Below are 20540 nucleotides of genomic sequence, written 5' to 3' on the forward strand. Positions count from 1 at the left end.
ACAACAAACAGAGGAAAAACTAACCCAACGACACATATAGAAATAAATCTGTGGTGGATATGAAATGTGAAGCCAGCTGGTTTTCTTCGCGTATGTCTGTCGACACGGAGAGAATGAAAAGGTCCTTCCACTCTGTGGCCTGTCTTCATGTTAACTTCTCCTTGTCCAGTGGCTCTCCTCCCATGCCGAGCACCAGTAGCTCCAGTCTGACCAACGAGGTGCCCAAACCCCCCACCAGGGAGCCGCCGGCTACACGACCCCCCTACACCCCCACGTCGGGAGGACAAGCGCCGCACTCCCACCAGTTCCCCCGCACCCGTAAGATGTTTGACAAGGGACCTGAGCAGGTAGAGGACCGACCCAACTTTGTTCAAATAAGCTTTAATCAGCGATTTTTTGTAATTTGAAAATGGACTTGGTGTTGTTTTTGGTTAAGTGTAGCCCTTTGAACCACTAAAGTGTGTTCGTGTGTCCAGGCAGCGGAGGATGGTGACGAGCCGGGCGGTCACAGGAACTACATCTGTGCAGCCCTCCAGACGGGCCTGTGTGATTGGAGCGCCAAGTATTTCGCTCAACCTGTCATGAAGGTAATGTCCTCTCTTTTCCAGCACTCGTGACTTTATACCCTCTTTGCCTTCACCTATCAATCTGCCCCACCAGTGCTGTCCTTTAGATACGTTTGCGTGTGTTTTATACGTCGGCCACCTCGGAGTTGTCGGCCCGTCCTGTTCTCGTGACCTTGATATCTCAGGGACCTCAAAGACCGGACCTCAGATCCATTTCCTTGTCTTAACTGGGATTTCTGAGGAATGCCATGAGAGAATTTTCTTCAAATTAAGCTTGAATGTCCACTTGCACTCAAGGAGGCCAAAGTATACAACCGCAAAGTGATAATTGTAGGTGTTAGGATTGGCATTCTTGAGTTACTATTATAACAATTTCTAAACAAGTGTCTCTTATAAATGCTGAGACTTTTGACTGGTTCAATTCAAACAACTGAGAGGTGGTGATTCTATTTCTATTAGACGATTGACCTCAAGGTTGTCCTTCTCTTGAGTCCACACTGAGGCTTAAAGCAACACGTTAGTTGAGTTATTGCTTTAATAGAACTCCAACATTTTCACACATTAGGCAGTTATGAAATAATAAGCACACAAACATTCTTTCTTTAAAAATAAATGAAAGGCTTTTTTCTTATTCTTCCCACTTCCCAACCAAACGTTATTTAACAGCAGGTTAGAGTGGTTGCTAAGCAACACAAAAGTACTATGACAGGTAATATTAGTAATTTATTTATTCAATATTCATTCTCTTTTGTGCATTATATAATGTCTACGGGAGTTACTGAGCCCTCTGAGGACATAAACTGTGTTATAGAAGGCATTTTAGAAAGTCGTATGGGAAACAGCAGGCGAGGGACCAATCGCAGTGTGGAATATTTCCTGCTGCTTGTACGAGATGGCCTCGCTGAATAATTGAGCTGATATCCATGACTTAACATTCTCCAGAGTGATTTTTAACGCGCACAGTAGTTTTGTAAGATTAAATCTGGCTTCTTTCTTTTGAAACGGCCTCAACATGCCATCCTCCCTGTAAAAAAAAAAAAAAAAAGCAGTCAAAAAAATGTTGTCAGCACATTTTGCTGAGATTTAATACTCGAGAACTTAATTTAAAAAGAGTGAGGGCCAAAGAATTAAAATATTTTCGGAGTGAAGGATAAAATAAAATATTTACAACACAAAGAAGTTCAGGGCAAAAAGAGGAGGGAAGTAGACAGAAAGTGTAGCAGAAAAAAGTAAATGTAAAAATAAATGATTTTAACAGAATATACGGACAGGTTGAAGGACATGTGGGAGAAAGAGGTGTTGAAAGGGAAGAGCCAGGCAGGAAGAAAGTAAGGGTGGCAACAAAAGGTGATAAAAAGCAGAGATGACTGCATGGGAGCAGTGAAGAATGTGTGAGCCGGCGGAGAGGAGCAGAAGGGTTTTACCGTAGCAAAAATCAGAATGCTGCGTTGGCAAAATTTTGAGTGCTGCCATAAAACTCCACTCCGTTACTAAGTGGTGTGCGCGCGCATGTGAAAGCGTGAAGTGAGCAAGGCTCAAAATCCACACATATCATATCACTGCGTCAGCAGCACGAGCGCAAAATGTGTGTGCGTTTCACAGTGTGTGTGTGTGTGTGTGTGTACACACCTACAGGTTTGGGGGTGTGTGTGAAGACTATTCACATGAGCGTGCGATTAAAAAGAAAAGACTATGTCCACGGCTACAGGTTCATATTTGGACCAAAGGACATTCTCTGGGAAAAAGTTGTTTTTACAGTTGGAAAACGTTGGCTGAAATTCTTTTTCCCTGCCTTATACTTTTTGTGAAATTTGGAAATCACTGGAATTTCTAGAAGCTCAGGGGAGATTAGAGAAATTTATGAGTCTTTTTTTTTCACCTTTGGGTCTTAATATATGTTAATATAGCCGGACTACAACCCTGGGAACCTCTGGCTCTAGGCAGGCAGGCACACGCACGCACACACGCACGCACACACGCACGGACGCGCGCGCGCACACACGCACGGACGCGCGCGCGCGCACACACACACATACTTTTCTGTAGTAAGAGCTCTGCCTACTCACTGGCTGCTCGGGCACCATAATTAGAGAGACACTGCGTGTGATACGCAGATAGAACTGACGTGACGGCCCTCACAATCGCCACTCAGAGGTGTTAATATTTGTGTTTTATTTACAGCAACCTACTCAGAGCGAGGACGTTACAGGAAAATTGCGCACTGTAGTATGTAATGAAATTATTGTGTGTGCGAGTGTGAAACGCGCTAAGTAAGCACACACCTACTGTTTAAACCAACACACACACATATACGCAAGCACTTTGTTCTCGGTTGTCTACACTCTGTTGTTTATTTATTCATTTGTTAAATATGCTCATAATAGCAATGTATTATAATGTTTTAATATACACATTTAATACTTTGAAGTGAAAAATCAAACGCATTCCACATGTTGAATGTCATGTTAAAAATGGAGTCATTAAAATAACGCCGGGACCGAATCTCCGGGGGGCCATTTGTCACAAAGTTAATACTTTTCATATTGCCCCTCTGCTCAATAAATGCAATCAGATTGTAATTGAACAATGTAAGGTTGATGACTGAGGAAGAGTGCGAGCTTCACTTGAAGTTCCACGTTGAAGTTGGCAAAGTAATCAAGCCTGTAATGTAATGAGACAAGTTGGTAACTTATGTGTTATCCATATGCCTACCGGTGCAGTCGGGAAGCGCGCTATTGACCGACAACCAGGGTCTGAGGCTTAAAGGAGTAGTTCAGCCCTTTGAAGGGAATATGCTGACATGGTTTGTAACAGACAAACAGCTTGCTTAACTTAGCACAAAGACTAGAACATAAGCTGAAAGAAACACTGTTTTTAATGTATTTTTATGTCTTTAAACCATGTGCTTTTTTTCCAAATGCATTGATCAGCTGAATCTCTCTCGGTCCTGTTTTTAATGATCTCTTTTCAGATCCCAGAGGAGCATGACGTGGAAAGTCAGGTGAGGATGGATCGCCAGTGGAGGTTCTTGAGAAACACTCGCGTAAGAAAGCAGAGCCGAGGCATCACACAAAAGGGTTAGTGACGCACACAGACACCTATTTAAATGTGCACAGCTGTTCTCAGCTGTTGTTGTTTTTTCATATCAGGGGCCTATTACATTATGCTTTAATAGACAATTGGAGCATTATTATTTTTCTACCAAAAGTCAGAATTTTGAGGGCATCAATAGCAGATTGGTGCAGTCGCAAATGTTGTGCAAATTGATGTTGTTGCAATTGTTTGCCTGGACCACATGTTGAAACGTGTACGCATACACTATACATTCACCGGTTGTTTGGCTGACTGTGGCCGGGCGTAAAATCGCAAATACAAAGGATTCTTATCATCTCAGAATAGCAAAGTAGCTCCATCAACAAAGCTTGGACATATTGCCAGGATCATGTTTAATCGAATGTTCTTATGGCCTTGATGAGAACTGGGTAAAATCCAAGCTGTAAGACGCACAGTATGTGTAGATGGTGCAGCTTTGTTTCAGACATGTGAGTAAGTACACAGATGATTTGCAATGGGAGGTTTGATCAATCTATGGTCCCCTTTATGAGTCACTGGACTCTCCTCTCTCACACACACACACACACACACACACCCTCATGACCCAGAAACCCACACATTAAAAAGCCCAGGGTGCCAGCTCTCCCCAGGTGGAGTCGGAGCCTCTCAAACAGAATAGCTAACACCTCCAACGTCATTGGCAGCCCCCCTGCGCACGTACAAACACGCACACGCACACAGAGTCACGAGGAGATTGGCGTCAGAGCCGAGGCTTTCACACCGCGCGTGTCTCCTTGCTAAATCATTAAATTCCCCTTCTTCTTTTTTTGAAAAGACCTAGAAGTAGTAGGGCTGCCCTCATTCAGTCTGTTCACTCCAGAGAGAAACAAGATGAGAGGAGAAGAGGGAAGGAGGAGGGGGAAGGAGGGGAAAGGGGGGGTGGGATGGAGGGCAAAGACTGAGGAGGACCGAGGCAGGAAAGCTCAAAAGAAAAAGAAAAATGTGCTAGAGATTGTAAACCCTTTTTGGTAGTTTGTGTTGCAAGATGTAAACCCATCACAACAGAGTTTTAAAGTCCTCGGGGTAGTTGTGAGTATTTCCATATCAAATATGCCGTCAAATTGCACACACACAAGCCAATCGATAGTTATCATCTTGCTCCTCTTTTAACCAAAGGCCACGACTACGTTTTTTCCCCCAGCACATAAGTGATGGAATCATGATGGATTTTTCCTCATTCTTTTCCATCTCATTATGCCAGTCTCTCTCTCTCTCTCTCGAGTGTGCTTAGGTAGCCAAGGACAGGCATGTGAAATGATGTGTTGTTTCCATGACAACACATGGTGAGGTGGAGAGTTTTTCAGTTTATTCTGTGTGCGTTGGAACTGTATTATACTCCATTGTGTTATACTGTATTATACTCCATTAAAGTCTGACAGAGGTAGACTAACCGTCTTGTTCATCTGCTTTTAATATCCTACCGTAGATTTGTTGTTTTCACTTTCACAGCAATTACTATTTTGTAAGCTTTCAATGCTGTAAAACTTAATTTCTTATAAATCACAGTCATTCATTCCAGTATGTTCTGGTTTTAAATGCTGCTATAAAGGCATAGTCGCTATTTAGTTCTGTTTTTACTCTGTTCTCATACCAAAATCTTCTCCTTTTTCCATTCTGGCATTACAGGTGTTTCGCGTCTGGATGATCAAATATTCATCAACCGCAACCCTGGAGTACCATCTGTTGTGAAGTTCCACCCCTTCAACACCTGCATCGCTGTGGCCGACAAAGACAGCATCTGGTCAGAGAACGCAGAATGAGAAAAACAAATCAGCTTTTAAGACCGTTATGCAAATGCTTGTGTCTCAACCTTGATGGCCTTACATGTAAAGCAGATCAAGTCCTTAATTCGAGTGTGTGTTTGTGTGTGTGTGTGTGTGTGTGTTTTGCTGTAGTTTCTGGGACTGGGAGAAGGGTGAGAGGTTGGACTACTTCTACAACGGAAACCCTCGGTACACTCGCATCACGGCCATGGAGTACCTTAACGGACACGACTGTTCATTACTGCTCACTGCCACAGGTGGGAAACGCACACAGGTGCTCAGACATTAGGGAAAAAAAACATCACACAGAGCGAAAAGTTGAAATTGAGGTTCATAACGTGTAATATTTTCCTTGAGTCCACCAGCACAGTGGAAATCTCAAGGAGACTAATCTGCAGCAGCAACGAGCCTCCAACACTTGACTCTTACCCCCGCTGCACTCATGTGTATTCATCATCATTCATCAACAGAACAAAGCAATTACCCCCCCTGTGGCTTTTACCATAGCAAACCCACAGCAACTGGAGAAAACAATTCCACGTCAAAAGACACAGCGAGACACGCGTTTATTTGTTTTGCCCCAACAGTAAGACATTGAACCAAGAAGTATGCCGTATTTATTTGTACACTTTCTCCCACACCTGATAATGTTCGGGGATTAATACATTTAGCAAACAGAAGGTAAATAAAGTGGAGTTTTTTGTAGTTTGCATTAGTTCTCTCTTAAGATGACATGGACATGTTTTATGTTTTGAGTCCTATTGCAGCTGCGCTCTTCAGTTGGGTCTTTAGGTTTAGAGGCTGCGGCCTCCCTTTGTTTCACACCGACAGGACGCTTTCAGGGAAAAATCCTTTTATGATGCTGCAATGAGAGTGTGTTTGCCCGTGTTTCTCTTCTATGGCATTGTGCGTGTCGTCTAGGTGTTGATCAAATATCGTGTACACGTGGAACGTGCACTTCCAAATCCATTGAGAGCACGTGTGCATGTGCTGCACTTCCTTCTGGCCTTTGCTCCTCGCTGCATCTCTTTATCCATATTTTCTTTGTCGTGACCTCCCCCACCACCCCTCCTCTCCCTCTCCCTCCCCTCTCCAGACGACGGTGCGCTACGTATTTGGAAGAACTTTGCCGACCAGAAGAACCCGGAGATGGTGACGGCGTGGCAGGGCCTCTCCGACATGCTGCCCACCACCAGAAGTCAGCCCAGCACCTGCGCCCACAGTAAAGATCAACGCTCTATTTTACCGTCTGCCCCCCTCCCACACTATTTACCTACCTACAGTTACTTGTCCACTGTTCTCCCCACAGTCACATGTGCATTGCTGCACACACATAAAGTAGCCAGGTGGTGACGGATTTAAATGCCTAAACCTTTGACTGCAGCAGCTCCGTGTACTAGAAAATAATGTGTATAATGAGCCAGTGAGACTCTGGCAGATGGGTTCCAAAATGGCAATCGGATGAATACCGTTGGCTTGCGTGCAACTGTTCCAAACTGATACCAGAAGGCCTCCAATATCAAAACTCTTTTCCGTTGCCTACGTAGTCTGCAGTCATAATCGTATATCTGTCGTCGAGCTTGGTGAGTAAAAGGTGACACTAATGAGAGTTTGTGAGTGGCAGAAACTTCAACACACGGCCCAGTAATTGTTGAGTCATTGGAAGAGATCACCAACCCTATCAAAGAAGTATAATGATCACTCACTTGTATGTCCTAATTACCCACGTGTAATTACACATTTAGATGGTGAAAGTCCCCATATCAGTTTTAGGTGATACAGAATACAGTGAAAGGACAAATCCCGGAGAATGTCACATACAATAATTGATTTGACCTGATGAGTTCGACTCTGCTTCCACACAAGTTTTGGATGTTAAGTCGGTTCCATCACTCAAAACCAAAGTATCACAAGTTGTTGCCCTCGCCTGTCTTACGCTGTCACATACAGTACCAGCCGAAAGTTTTCTCACTAAAGGAGAAAATGTCCAAACTTTTGACTGGTACTGTATGTGACATCTATTACATACGATATCTGACAAAGATACAGGAAAGCCGCTGCAAAGTATATTTCATTATACAATATTATTCTTAAAAAGGAATGATTTTGATCAGTTGCTTGAATTTAATTACTTAGCTTAACTGTGGACGTTGCCATGTTATCTTCAGTTTTCCATTCCATAATTCATAAGGCAGAGTCATTCGCCACTACTTGGACACTTGACATCCACTCAGTTCTCTCTCCACTCTGCGGTTCTCAGTTGTCGTTTCTGGGTCAGGCAGGTTTTTAAGGACACTGTGAAAGCCGTGTGCATGATTGTATGTTCTTCACAATGTATATCTGGGCAGTGGTCACTCACTGTGTGCACATGTGTTAGCCCATCATTAAAAAGAGTCTCATCCGCACTGCTGAGACCCACAGAGAGGCGACACACTTCACCAGCATCTCTGTCCGTCTGAATCCCCCGTGTGAGGCTCTTCCTCTGAACTCATCCCTTGAGCCACAGCCTTGTTTTCACTCACACTTTAAACATCTAATTTTCCTGCATGTGCCTTTTGTGACAGTGCACAAGAGACAGTGGTCTCTGCATCCAGACCACAGTGGAGGCATCATTTTTTTATATCAACAGCCCCTCTGCTGAGATTTTTACCTAGATAAGTTTTACTAAACAGTACAAATATCAACTTATGGTGTTTTTTTTAAAGAAATTTTAAGTTCATCTGCACTCTCGCACACACATAGTTTCTCTTGTGCATTCCCCGCCTCTCCTCCTGGCCCGATAATCAGTTAAGTGATATAACCATTGCTTGCAACGTCTTCCAGAGTACAGTCATTTTATGCTCTTAGAAAACCTTTTGATTTTGAGCATTGCATACGTATGTCTTTGTGCTGCCAGAAAACGGCTCAACCTGAAAGTTCTTATTGTCATAAGACTGTGAAGGAAACACACACCAGTACCTGCATCCCTGTTGTCTAACAACAGGCGATCGTACTGTTCTTCATCAGTGAACCATCTCTGTGTTAGTCTGGCTTGTTGTTACCTTTCTGCTTCTCTGACATGGTTTTGTGTTTTTCCCTCGTCTCGAGAGACGACGCAAGCACACACGTTTTCTCTTTCACGTACACAGCAACAAGTCCTGTCATTCTTTAAACAAAAAGAATGGATTTGTTTAATCACACACACACACAAATTATTTCACTCTTTTTCACATACACACACAATCCGCCCTGCCTGCTTCGCAGGCTGTGAGGAAAGGATTTGAGATTCGGTGTCTTGCAGATGTGGACGTTGGGCACCCTGTGCCGCCTCCACGGACCCTGTTTGTGATGCAGAGGCAGACACTCGGCGCTTGCCTCCCTCGCCCTTTGATCCCCACATATCGCTGTTAATCATTTGGGAGAAAAAGCTGTTCATCCCTCTGGTGATTGGCTGCATCTGCAGCATACCCTTGTAGTCTTTTAAATGTTTGCAAGATTGTGTTGGACCCCATGCATGTTGGTGGGGGGTCCCGGCTAATGTGTCGCTTGTATTTCTGCCCTCCTTCCTCCCTGCCCCTCCCTACCCCTCACTGCCCCCTTCCATTTGCTCCCCATGCTCTCAGGTCTGGCCAGAAGGGTGTCTATCTATCTTGACAGGAGTAAGCAAGGTGGTAAGTGACGCCATTCTCTTTTCTACTCTCTCACCCGCCTAGAGCTCAGTGGCTGCGCTAAATAGCCGACAGTGTGCCTCTTTCTTTTATCCCCTGACCCCCACCACCAACCCTCATCCCGGTTTAGTGATGTTTCATCATTGAAAGTAGGCATCATGTTTATACAGGTGCTGAGACGCTTTATCGAAGTAGTAGGACACGGTGTTCTTATTGTAACTAATGCGATGCCTAGCTGTGCTCCCGTTAATCACGGTTGCGATGCCTTTCTACCTTTCAACTGTAGTGGGAGACTCTGTATGTGCTGTTTACTGAGATAATGGAGCCGGAGGTATCATCAACTCTTCGGGCCCTCAATCACAATTTATAGAAACAGCTTTGGCTATAACTGATCTCAGCAAACCCAACATTGTCGCAGCGTTTTTTTTCTATGTAGACACCATAAAGGAATAAAGGAGTAAGACTCTATCGATAATGTAGTTGCGTCCAGGAAAACTTGTGGAAGTCACAAATCACGATCAGCTCTGATAAAACACGTTTTTTAATAGTTATACTCCACTAAAGCATTAAATACTAATCGCTGTAAAACCTTGTTCTCATGTTTCCCGGAGCTGGGCACTGTTGTGTCTCCAGCATACATAAATAAGCTTTTTTTCTGTACTGTGTTCAGTAGTGCAGCGAATTGATGAATAACGGAGTGTAGCCGTGGCGTGGTTGAATTAAAACATTTACAGAGGGAAATTAAACCATTCATCAGTGACATGGAGTCCCGGGAGCCGGTGAACATCCAGTCGAAATGCAAAAAACGTTACTGCAGGTACTGGGAAAAGTCAGCATGGAAATATCCATGGATCATCGCAGCCGTGCCCTGATGTTTTGCAACGTCTGCAAGAAAGAATACTACTATTATTATGATTATTACTACCTTTTGCTGACACTATGTAATGTGCTCTAGGTCACGACCAGCATCAACTCCCCTTTGCCAGATTTCACCCATTCTCCTCTATATTCATTACACTACTTCTCTTGTGTTTTCGACTGAGAAAGACTAAAGAAAGGAGTCTTTTAATGTCTGGTATCCGACCCAGGCACACCACTTCAACGTGAAGAATTCCCGAGCTGGACAGTCCTGCTCCTTTGCTACCATTGGATAATTGCTGGTTGGGGTGATCCGTCAGTTCTATAGCAAACTAGCAATTTGGCCTGAATCCACAGGCCGCCAAACAACATCCAAAAAGATTCTTATTCAACCAGGGAGAAAATAGCCCTTTCCTTTGGTGAGGTGGAGGTTCAAACTCCAATCACACACATTTACCTCAAAATGGCCTTCCTCATGTACAAAGAAATGTTCCTCAGTTAGTCTGGTCCCAAAGGTGTCCATAATTGGGAACGTGTCGGTGCTGAGAAACCCAGGGCGTCTCGCTGGAGGGATTTGCCTGTTAACTTCGGGGAACTGGTGAAATTAGGGGACTGTGGCTGGTGCAGACTGGAGAAGCTATTCCTGCGACAACTTCACAGACGACAACACTTCACATCTCTACAGATTGGATCTAGTCCATCTAATTAATTTCTGATCAAAATACTGTTAATAGTGTTTCGACTTCTTCTTTTTTCTCGTTCTACTGTCTCTACTTATTCTCAATATGAGGCACTGTTTTTTCTCTCGGTTCCTTTTACTTTTGGTTGCATAAGTTTAAGTAGGGCAGCGCTTTAGGATGCCAGACGCTTTGTCCTGTACTACGTTTGGCTTCACTGTCACCTTGTTTAAATTGGGACTGTTGGAACTAAACTAAACACAGAGCTTGGGTTTGGGTTTAAAGTTAGAATGATACAAAACACCTAAAGAGAAACGCTTTTTTTTAGCCTTTACTGTGATGCAAAGTAAGGGTGTTGTTATACTGGAGATCTAACAATATCACCAAGTAGAAAATTGACCCAAACTGACATTGATGTAAGAAATGATTGTTTGTCTCATATCCACAATAATGAGGCCAGCAATTGATAATGTCATGTAGGTTAAGCCTTATTTCACAAGGTCATGCAGGTTAAAACGTTTTACCTCCCCAAATGTCAGGTCTTGGCCTTCAAAGGTTGCAATGAACAAATAATTCAGCACAACCAGTCAGAATATTCCCACAGACAGCCTCATCCTCTCTGAGTGGCACATGCATGCCGGGCAAGACGGTTTATTACCGGACTCCTGGAGGACCTTTTGCAGGGAAGAGGGGATAACACCGAGGGGGAGAACAACTAGAAAGGCTGCAGCACTGGGTTAATTAGCTGCAGACTGTGGGAGAGCTAGTTCATCAGTGAGCATAACCGCATATGCAGAGGACAGCATCAGAAAGACGAGAGAGACTACTCTATTTATGCAAAGCAATTGATAAATATATCTCAAATTGGGTTAGAATGTCTTGGCTCACTGGCACAGGAACATGATGATCTACCACAACTGCTAATGGTGTTTAAAATGAGCTTCATCATCCCGTTGTCTAAGATTCATCAAAGGAAAAGTCTTTCTGTGAACAATACCATGCGTGTTTTCCATATTGAAGCCAGGGGGGGAACATTGGATCTCAGAAAGAAGTGAAAGAGCCCACACCCGAAGAGAGAATGCACCGCTTAATCTGAGCTATCTATATGCCCCCCCCCTGTAAGGTGGTAGATGTACAGCTGAGGAAACCTGCTCCTCACAGCCCTATTCTCGTGTACCTATTGATTTCCGTGTGGGTAACTAAGAGGGTTCCTTCGGAGGAGGGGCGGGGTTGAAGGTCGCCGATGCGTGATCCAACTGTTTTTGATTAGAGACACGGAGTAGAGGAGGAAAGAGGAGAACATAACGAGGAAGGAGTTAATTTGAAGGGAGTTTGTGCTGCGCTGGATGTAAAGGCTGAGACTGGCTGTGCAAACTCAATGGATTGTTTCTTGTGCACCGTTGCAGCACACCAGCAACTTTACGTTTCCACCAGAGAGGTTGTTAGTCATTGAAATGAGATCCTCAGGTCCAACTTAACATCCCACTTTTCAATCTAGCGAGACACAGGAACTTGGACACATCGCAGAACCGAGCAGGTCACAGAGACAATCGAAGCATTGCTGTGCTTTGGCTCGTGGGGAACTTCATATTTATCCAAAATTAATTTCTCATCATGGGATGGGATAACGCAGGCGAACATCCTGACGGATCTCGCTGAATCTTAATCCTGCAGAGGTTTCAAAAGTGCTCCTTGTTTCAGATGAAACCCATGCACACGCTTTTTTATGTTGGAGAATTTCTTTGTCCCCCCCCCTCTTCTCGTAACCCAGATTCACATTGTCAATCCCATCACAGAGCTGCCGGCCCCCTTTCTCATCACAGCCTCTAAAATGAGACGGCCTAAAGCACGTGACTGTGAACTTGTCACTGACTGAGCGCAGTCCCGTGAAAGTGGTTTTCCCTGCGTGCAAACACCCCCCCCCCCCTCCTCCATGAGCCTGTGCAGCATAATGCCGCCCTGGCAACCTAAGTAGTAACACGTGGAGGAGATGAGGACCGGATCACAAACAATGCAACGGTTCACTATTGTTGGACAGGAGATTGAATCCTCATCTCTGCATCTCAAAATGGTGTGAAAGGAGCCCATTAGGGTGACAAGTCACTGGGTCATAGCGTGATTGTGTGACACAAGCGGGGTGACATGGTGAGCTGGTTATTGATCAGGGGGAGGATGAAAGGGAGGAAATGAAGCACGGCCTGATGCTCTTTCTGTAGCGTGTGTGCTAATAGCATGACTCGGGGAGAGAAAGATGGAGATCCTTGTTGTATGTATACTTTCATTGACTTCATAGCCACAAGGCATGAAACGGAAGTTGTAACCGAAGGTCATCTCTGTTTGCGAATGTCAGTAAAGACATGAAATGCGCCAAAATTACTTTACAGGGGGAAAAGCTTTGAAAAACGGTTGACCGAAAGTCTTTCAAATGATTGCAGGATGTTGTACGAGGCTCAATTACATCATTTTTCAAGCTCCCCGCCAGCTTCTACGTGTCAACGGGCCCAACGGCAAGGCAACTTGTAAAAAGCGGTCACGGCTGTGTCGAACAACCTGTTCACCTGCAGAGGGTTTTCACTGACTGAGGGGGGGGCAAGATGTGAGCGATTGTATGGAAGGGAATCAGGGCGCTCGCTTTCAGACCGCCCGTCCTCAAAGGCGTCCGTAGTCGCACTGCGGTGCGACACAACCCAATGGGGATTGTGTGCACGATGAGCATTTCTAGATGGTATTATTCTCTTCTTCTATTTTTGTCTTCGATTGAAAACTAAATTGAAAGGCTGTTTGGAACCTCATCAAGTCTTGGAGCTCTCTCCGTTCTGTAAATCCGAGGCTCATTCTGGTCGTCTTTGCCTCTTTCGTCGACGGGGCGTTCGCTTTCCCGGGAAATGGCAGACGTCTAACATTTGACGGTTGTGCTGGCAGCGTGTTTTCAGACGCTGATTTTTCAAAACGTCAAGTGCTTTATTTAAAGCGTGAGGGTGCCCTTAGGCAGCAGGCGTGGGCTTCTGTCGGGCATCACTGAGCCAGCGGGGCAAGTGTGACATGGCAGTAGATTCTTGCTTTGACTGCCAAACACTCAATGAGTCTTGCTGTCTTCAGCTTCTTCCCTCATCGCGTTGTCACTTGAGTGCCATTTGACTCATCAAAGCCAGAATCTGCTGACGGGCTTCGCTCCAGTGTCGGTGGTCGCCGCAATGGGAAAGATGCAGAAAATCCCGCGAGCTTTCCGTCTGCATGAGGTGCTCGTCGAATAAAGTTTATGGGATTTTTATTTAAAAAAAGTGTGTGAAATTCACTTTATAAATTGGCTCAAAAGAGGTATTACTTATTCAGTGTCTGCAGAAAGCTGTTTCTGGTCTCACTAATCCATCATTTGACATGCTGCATGTGACAGCACGAGCCTTCTGAAACCTCCAACAGATTGTGTGTTTTGTGTATTAGAGGGATAACAGCTGTGTTTGTGTGGGTTAATGTGGCGAGAGTTCACTTACCAATGAAATGTATTCGCTTCAAAAAGCGTAAATTCAATTTTCAGTTCACATATTACGTACAAATGACAATATTTTAACGTATGCTCATAAGTTAGATATTGGGCAACTTTTTATCCTTTAGTTGTATTGTAAATTTTGTCAAATTTAATTTTACTTGCAGGATGTGGTGTCCGTATGGTAGCAACACACAGAACTGTTTTATGTCTTCATATATCTTCGTCTGCATTCAAACCCCCCGTGTCTCCTGTGCTGCAGGTGCAGGCATGGTCGTGGACTGGGAGCAGGAGACGGGTCTCCTCATGACATCTGGAGATGTCCGAGTCATAAGGATCTGGGACACTGACAGGGAGATGAAGGTCCAGGTATTGTACTCATGCACGTGGTTGCAAGTGTTTAACCGGGCTCTGTTTAGTGCAGCCAAAATGACCTGAAGCAGAACATATCAAATCAACGTAGAACCTGATGGACTTGCGAGTTTTGTAATAGTGCCACTGCTTTTGTATTCTCATCTCCAAAAGGCTCTCTTGGCTTAGAACGCGTCACCAGAGGGGCCCCTTGTTTAGATCTACGCCAAACATAACTGTGTACGGAAATGAGGAGGAGGGATGAGACCTATAGGATATTAGGAGGAAAAGGAAAAAAATATAAAACCAAAATAATTGATAACAACTAAAACATGAATAAATCACGAATCTTTGATACTGTCGACTTATTGAGCAGCGTGTCCATTGCACTCATGTTGTTGTCTGTTTACAGCTCGTACTGTTAGTGCTGTTTCCTCCTTTTCTCCGTTTTTAACGCATCTAATGGTCCCCAGTGAGCTAATCGTTGTCTTGATGGATGGACTAATTCAAATACAAATGGCCAAACCTCGCCTGTGGCTGCATATTGATGCCGGGTCCAACTTCAAACACAAATAAGAGCACGCGATTGATGATTTCAGAGAGTTTAATGTGTAGTGAGTGTCGTCTTCACAGGCGGTACCTCAGGTAGTTTGTTTGCACGCCTTTGATGGGGATGTTTGTGTGTCCACCAGGACATCCCAACCGGAGCGGACAGCTGTGTGACCAGCCTGTCCTGCGACTCCCAGCGCTCGCTCATCGTGGCCGGTCTTGGTGACGGATCCGTGCGCGTATTCGACCGGAGGATGGGTCCAAATGAATGGTCACTGTCTCCCCATTATTTAAACACATTGAAGAACACCCACACAGTTTGTGGGTGTGAACTACACAGTCCTACATTATTCACCTCTCTAATCTATTTATTAAATATAGCGGGCTGTAAATCTCCTTTTTCGGATCGTCACCTCTTTTAATAGACCCTGGTGGCACCGTACCCCCAACCCCCAAGCCCCAGTTGGTTAAACATTATTTTAATTTCAGTCCCAAAGGGCAAAAACAAAGCAGTTAAACAATGTGGCCCATAAACCTTTAAGTAATTGAATAGTTTCCCTCAGGCATGGAGTGCAACTATGCCGTTCCCCCAGAGATTAGCCCAGGACCAGCAGACAGACAGACAGACAATGTGTGTGGAAGGTTCGCTTTATTACAGCAGTTTAATTCTCACTATCTGAAATTGCTGTTCTTTGGAGATGAAATCCACTTCCTGTCACACCTGTAGTCGGGGTGTATTAGATCAAGTGAAATTCATGAGTAGTGGGCATTCAAATACAGCTCAGTTCTGGCTCTAATGCCACTTTGGTCTCTCTGGGAGATGGTTCTTTACTTCAGCCAAGGTCCCACGATGCCACCCAGTGGTTTTTCACTTTTACTACATAATAAAGAAGGTTATTGCCCTCTTTTGCTCGACTTACAAGAAAGAGCTCCAGTAGTCGCAAGTTGAGTCTGTTTGAGCCAATTTAAACTAACACACGTACATTTCAAATACAATTCATCAAAATTATTCCTGTCTTCTAGAAAATTTGGCCTTCAGTTTATTGTGAACTGAAATCCAACTTTCCTTGTGTAGCCACATTATTGTTAATGTAGAACCGTATCAATTAATAGTAGTTTGGTCATCACTTAAATGTTTGGTGTTTTGTTATTGTTGCTACATCTTTCAATCACTTATTGAATATCAATGTATATCTCACAATCTACCTTTTAGCATCAGAAATGAATTTTTTTTCTTGGTGCATACCGGAGCTGATGTTCACATCTGTGGTGCCATTGTCCTGTTTCCTGTGAAGAAACACACTGTTAAATGTTGCCTGTGTGTGTTTCTGCAGTCGGGTTATGACCTACAGGGAGCACGGAGCTTGGGTGGTCAAAGCTCATCTACAGAAGGAGACTGAGGGGCACATTATTAGTGTCAGGTATGCTCTCTCTCTCTCTCTCACCTGACCTCGCTGGTTGCTGGTTGCCTGGACTAACTTTGTTGTTTCCTCACCAGCGTTAACGGAGATGTTCGATTCTTTGAGCCGCGGAGCCCCGACTCCATCAACGTGCTGCAGACGGTGAAGGGTTTGACGGCCCTGGACATCCACCCGCAGGCCAACTTATTTGCTTGGTGAGTTTTATACACGTAGATACGGGTCTCACCCCCCAAAAAACTCATCAGGTGTCCACAAAATTAAGGCCAGTCCAAAGGTGCGATTGGGGAAAGCAAATCTGTCTAAATAAGAAGAGTAAAATATTGTTAATGTGTTTTTATTTGGCTCTGCAAATAAAACTAATATAACTGGACAATACAGCAGAATGTTAAATGTCACTACAAAATAATAAATACAGTACACGGCACACAGTATACAATGGATTGGATGTAATGTCTCTTTCTAATTGTCTCGCTCTCTCATCCTCTGTTCTCCAGCGGGTCGATGAACCAGTTCATAGCGGTCTACAACTCTAACGGAGATGTGATCAGCAACATAAAGTATTATGACGGCTTCATGGGACAAAGGATTGGGGCCATCAGCTGTTTAGCTTTCCACCCTCACTGGGTAACTGGCTGTAGCTTCACTTGGAATGAATTGCAGTGTTTCCCCGACCACTATATATTTTTTCAGCCTGTAACTTCGCTCCTACCAGCAGCCTTGTATTTTAATATAGAAATTACTGCACTGAATTACTGAAATTATTAACGCTAAAAAGAAGAGGGATAGCCGGTGAATATGCCAGGAGTTGAGAGAGTAGATATTCGACATACAGGCGCTCAGGAACTTAGAATTAATGCAAATGTTGCTTCTTTTGTATAAACAAACATGCTGTTGTCTGCCAGGACAGAACTGTTGTTACAATAGCGGGCATTTCAATTTCATTAAACTCACATTACATTAAAAAAAATGAATTTGTAATGAAAATGAAGACAGACTGTATTCTAAGTGGGATTTGGTCAACGTATTTACCAGTATACACACCTTACCCCCTTCTGAGTTTATGTGAACGTACACACGTCTTTCAACCTATAACCAACAAGACGGTCTGATCTCTGTGTCCCTCCAGCCCCACTTGGCGGTGGGCAGCAACGACTACTACATGTCCATCTACTCTGCAGAGAAGAGGCTCAGATAACACACCAGCATCATCAACAACTCCTCCCCGTCAACTCTGCCTCATGGGACTTCTGAACCACAGCCTCGAGCTCTGGGATGTAAATGACCTTCTTCTTGTACATATGCAATTACCACCCTGAATGTTCTAGTGATGGCTGCTGACGAAAACTACGAATACACATATGCATACATACATATATACATGTATGTATCTGTATACATATATAATTATTATTCTCACTGTTTATTCTTATTGATATTATGATGCTAATGATTGTAGTCTTGGCTGTGCTGAGGAGTGTGTATATTTAAATAGCGCATACAGAAGAATAGAGGTTCTATTTTAAAGAAGTGGTACCCACTGGTCTCCACCGCACGGCGAGCATCTCTGACAGAACGAACTGTGACGCCTGCAAAACTACACGGGGCGAGGGAGGTCCACGCGCACTGTTAAAACTCACTGGTGCAGGAAACACAAGACTCGCGCCCCCCCCCCCCCCCCCCCCCCCGCTGGACCCCAGTGTGTACATGAATTATTTTAATGGCCCGTCTCAGTTTTGCTACCTTGCTGCACCGCTGGCAAGACGTTTGTAGAGACGGAGCCAGAGATGGAGGACTGTGCTCATTCTGACGACCGGGTGACTTGGGGGTGTGTGTGTGTGTGTGTGTGTGTGTGTGTGTGTGTACGTGTGTGTGTGTGTGTGTGTGTGTGTGTGTGTGTGTGTGTGTGTGTGTGTGTGTGTGTGTGTGTTTAAGTGGATCATAGCACACATGTGCCCCGCAGTGGGCCTTCAAGCCTTGGGCTTAATTAATGCCCAAAACAGATGCCTGCTCCAATGCTCAAACTCTCCTTCTTGCTTCCCTGACCTAGCGTGCCAAACATAATCACATTTTCCATACAAGCCCTGTTTTTGTCAATAAGGGAGTCTTTTTGTTTGTATGTTGTCTTTTTTTATGTATTGTCTGTAAAAGGGAGAAACCTCTGTTGCCCCCCCCCCCCCGATGATACAAAATATTATATCGAGCACAGTGAGAGGCTAAATAGGTAAATAGTAAGCACCTAGTCCTCCAGGGAGCCTGCGGTACCTGTCCACTCGCCCTGCAAAGCAATAAAAATCCCACATGAATCAGTGTCAAACAAATGTTTTAGTCTGAAGGTGATTAGCATCAATAGCTTCAGACTGAGGAACTCCCCTAAAACCCTGCTACAGCATCCAAAGGGGACACAATTTAGCAAATGAAACAAACTAATTTCCAGCCTAGGTGATTTTTACTGGAGGGTTGAGTAGTTAAGACATCAGATGAATAAAGTGTCCCGTGATTGACTTCTAATCAATAGGTCCTTCATTGCAAAAGATTTAAAAAAGCCCCAAAACCTTTTATTTCTTCACTTTGATGCCATTCCATTGTTTCCTGGCTTGATAAATAGAAGTTGGTTACTTATGTGAGCACAGTGAGGGTCGGCTTCCTCATCTCCTAAACAACCTCGAGAGGTCTTTTAGGTTGAGTGATTCATCACACCAGGGATCACTTGCTCGCCCCGCTGTTAGGGTCAACTTTCATTTTGATAATAATACCCTCTGTAATGTTTTTTCCCCGTCATTGAATTTTCATTTTGATTTTACCGCCAGGCTTGTTTGGTTTTTATTTTGTTGAACAAAGTTGGAGGCCTAAAGCGAGTTGCATGTTAATCGGTGACATCACAGCTCTCTCTCTCTCTCTACCTGTATGTGCTCACTTGTCAAGTTTTAGTCTTGAGTCCAACATCTAGCTCAGGTACTTAATGAGCCACCTCAAACCAACGTAAACCACTGCCAGCCTCCAAAGTGTCATGATGGACAGGCGCATGCAGTGATGTGACTGGTTGATTATGATTATGGACGTTTATGACACAAATGTCGTGGTGGTGCTGTTTGGCATGGTGCCTCTTCTGGTGGTTATATTTTGTGCAGTATCACCGTAAACGTGCCTCTTCCTTGGGGCTGCAGCTTTGCTTATTAAGCTTTTTAAAATATTTTGTTCTTTTCCTGTTTTGTCATTTTCTGTTTTTAAATCTGCCGGCATTTTGTTTGCCTTAGCCTCAGTGAGGTCGAATGGGGAAAAAGAGAGACAGCCTTACCCCCCCCCCCCCCCCCACCCCCCTTACACACACACACTGCACACTACCCTTGCCCCGAGTCATCGCCAGTTTACCCCAACAGCCCCCCCTCCCTCTTTTCTGCCCTGCCATGCCCCCCCAGCCCTCTGCATCAGCTGCTTTTCTTGGAGAAAGTGGGAACAAGCGGCTGCAGAGGAAGTCCTCACCGTCACTGAGCTCTTTAGCGTTCCACACGATTCGGCGGGCATCGCCTGCGCCAGCGGCTCGGCCATAGTTGTCTAATTTGGACCATTTGCTCAGAATCACGTTTATCTCGATCCTGCTTTTGAGTTTTGCAACTTTAGATCCGGAGAAAAAAAGAAAGACTTTAAAAGTAGTAAAGGAAACATGAAAACAATCAGGTCTTTCTCTGTGACTGCTTTGCTGACTGGTTTATAAGTCAGGAGATGAAATAAACCAAATACAACACTGGATTTTGTCTGTTTCCATTTTACACATTATCATGCTGTGCTCCACTCATCAGAATCCACACAAGTTCATATTTGTATCCGTAAACCCTCTGTTTGGAAAAAGGAAGTACAGGTTGAGTGTGGTCTATGATGCTGCATCCACGAGGGTCGGGAGTTCCTGCTTGCCCAAAATGACAGCGCTTGGCGGGGGGGGGTCCGTGCAGCAGGTTTTTGCCCATCCATGGATGTTCAACTTTTTTTGGTAACTAATCGGAGAAAATGGACTTCGAAGAGCTTTGGATGTTGAATAGTCTCCAGAAGAAACGGCCACTCAGTCTGAAGGAAACGTTTCTTCTTCAGGTTTCCAGTGAGACTGTCCCTGCTGCA

At 44.4% G+C, this 20540-nt stretch overlaps 1 protein-coding gene across 4 annotated transcripts in view; it reads left to right on the top strand.

The window, feature by feature from the left end:
• Positions 1 to 20175, top strand: part of rptor (regulatory associated protein of MTOR, complex 1) — a 99341-nt gene extending 79166 nt beyond the window's left edge. For all 4 annotated transcript variants that reach the window (XM_078108936.1, XM_078108937.1, XM_040186238.2 and 1 more), the window contains exons 24-36: positions 170 to 347; positions 477 to 587; positions 3538 to 3643; positions 5307 to 5421; positions 5576 to 5700; positions 6540 to 6665; positions 9046 to 9093; positions 14372 to 14478; positions 15153 to 15280; positions 16344 to 16430; positions 16508 to 16624; positions 16925 to 17054; positions 17557 to 20175. In XM_078108936.1, coding sequence (XP_077965062.1) covers positions 170 to 347; positions 477 to 587; positions 3538 to 3643; positions 5307 to 5421; positions 5576 to 5700; positions 6540 to 6665; positions 9046 to 9093; positions 14372 to 14478; positions 15153 to 15280; positions 16344 to 16430; positions 16508 to 16624; positions 16925 to 17054; positions 17557 to 17625 — 1447 coding nt within the window. In that variant the 3' untranslated portion in view covers positions 17626 to 20175. The remainder of the gene's footprint in view (positions 1 to 169; positions 348 to 476; positions 588 to 3537; positions 3644 to 5306; positions 5422 to 5575; positions 5701 to 6539; positions 6666 to 9045; positions 9094 to 14371; positions 14479 to 15152; positions 15281 to 16343; positions 16431 to 16507; positions 16625 to 16924; positions 17055 to 17556) is intronic.
• The last annotated feature ends 365 nt before the right edge of the window (positions 20176 to 20540 follow it).

This window comes from Gasterosteus aculeatus, chromosome 9 (genome assembly GCF_964276395.1).
Source record: "Gasterosteus aculeatus chromosome 9, fGasAcu3.hap1.1, whole genome shotgun sequence".
NCBI classification, from domain to species: domain Eukaryota; kingdom Metazoa; phylum Chordata; class Actinopteri; order Perciformes; family Gasterosteidae; genus Gasterosteus; species Gasterosteus aculeatus.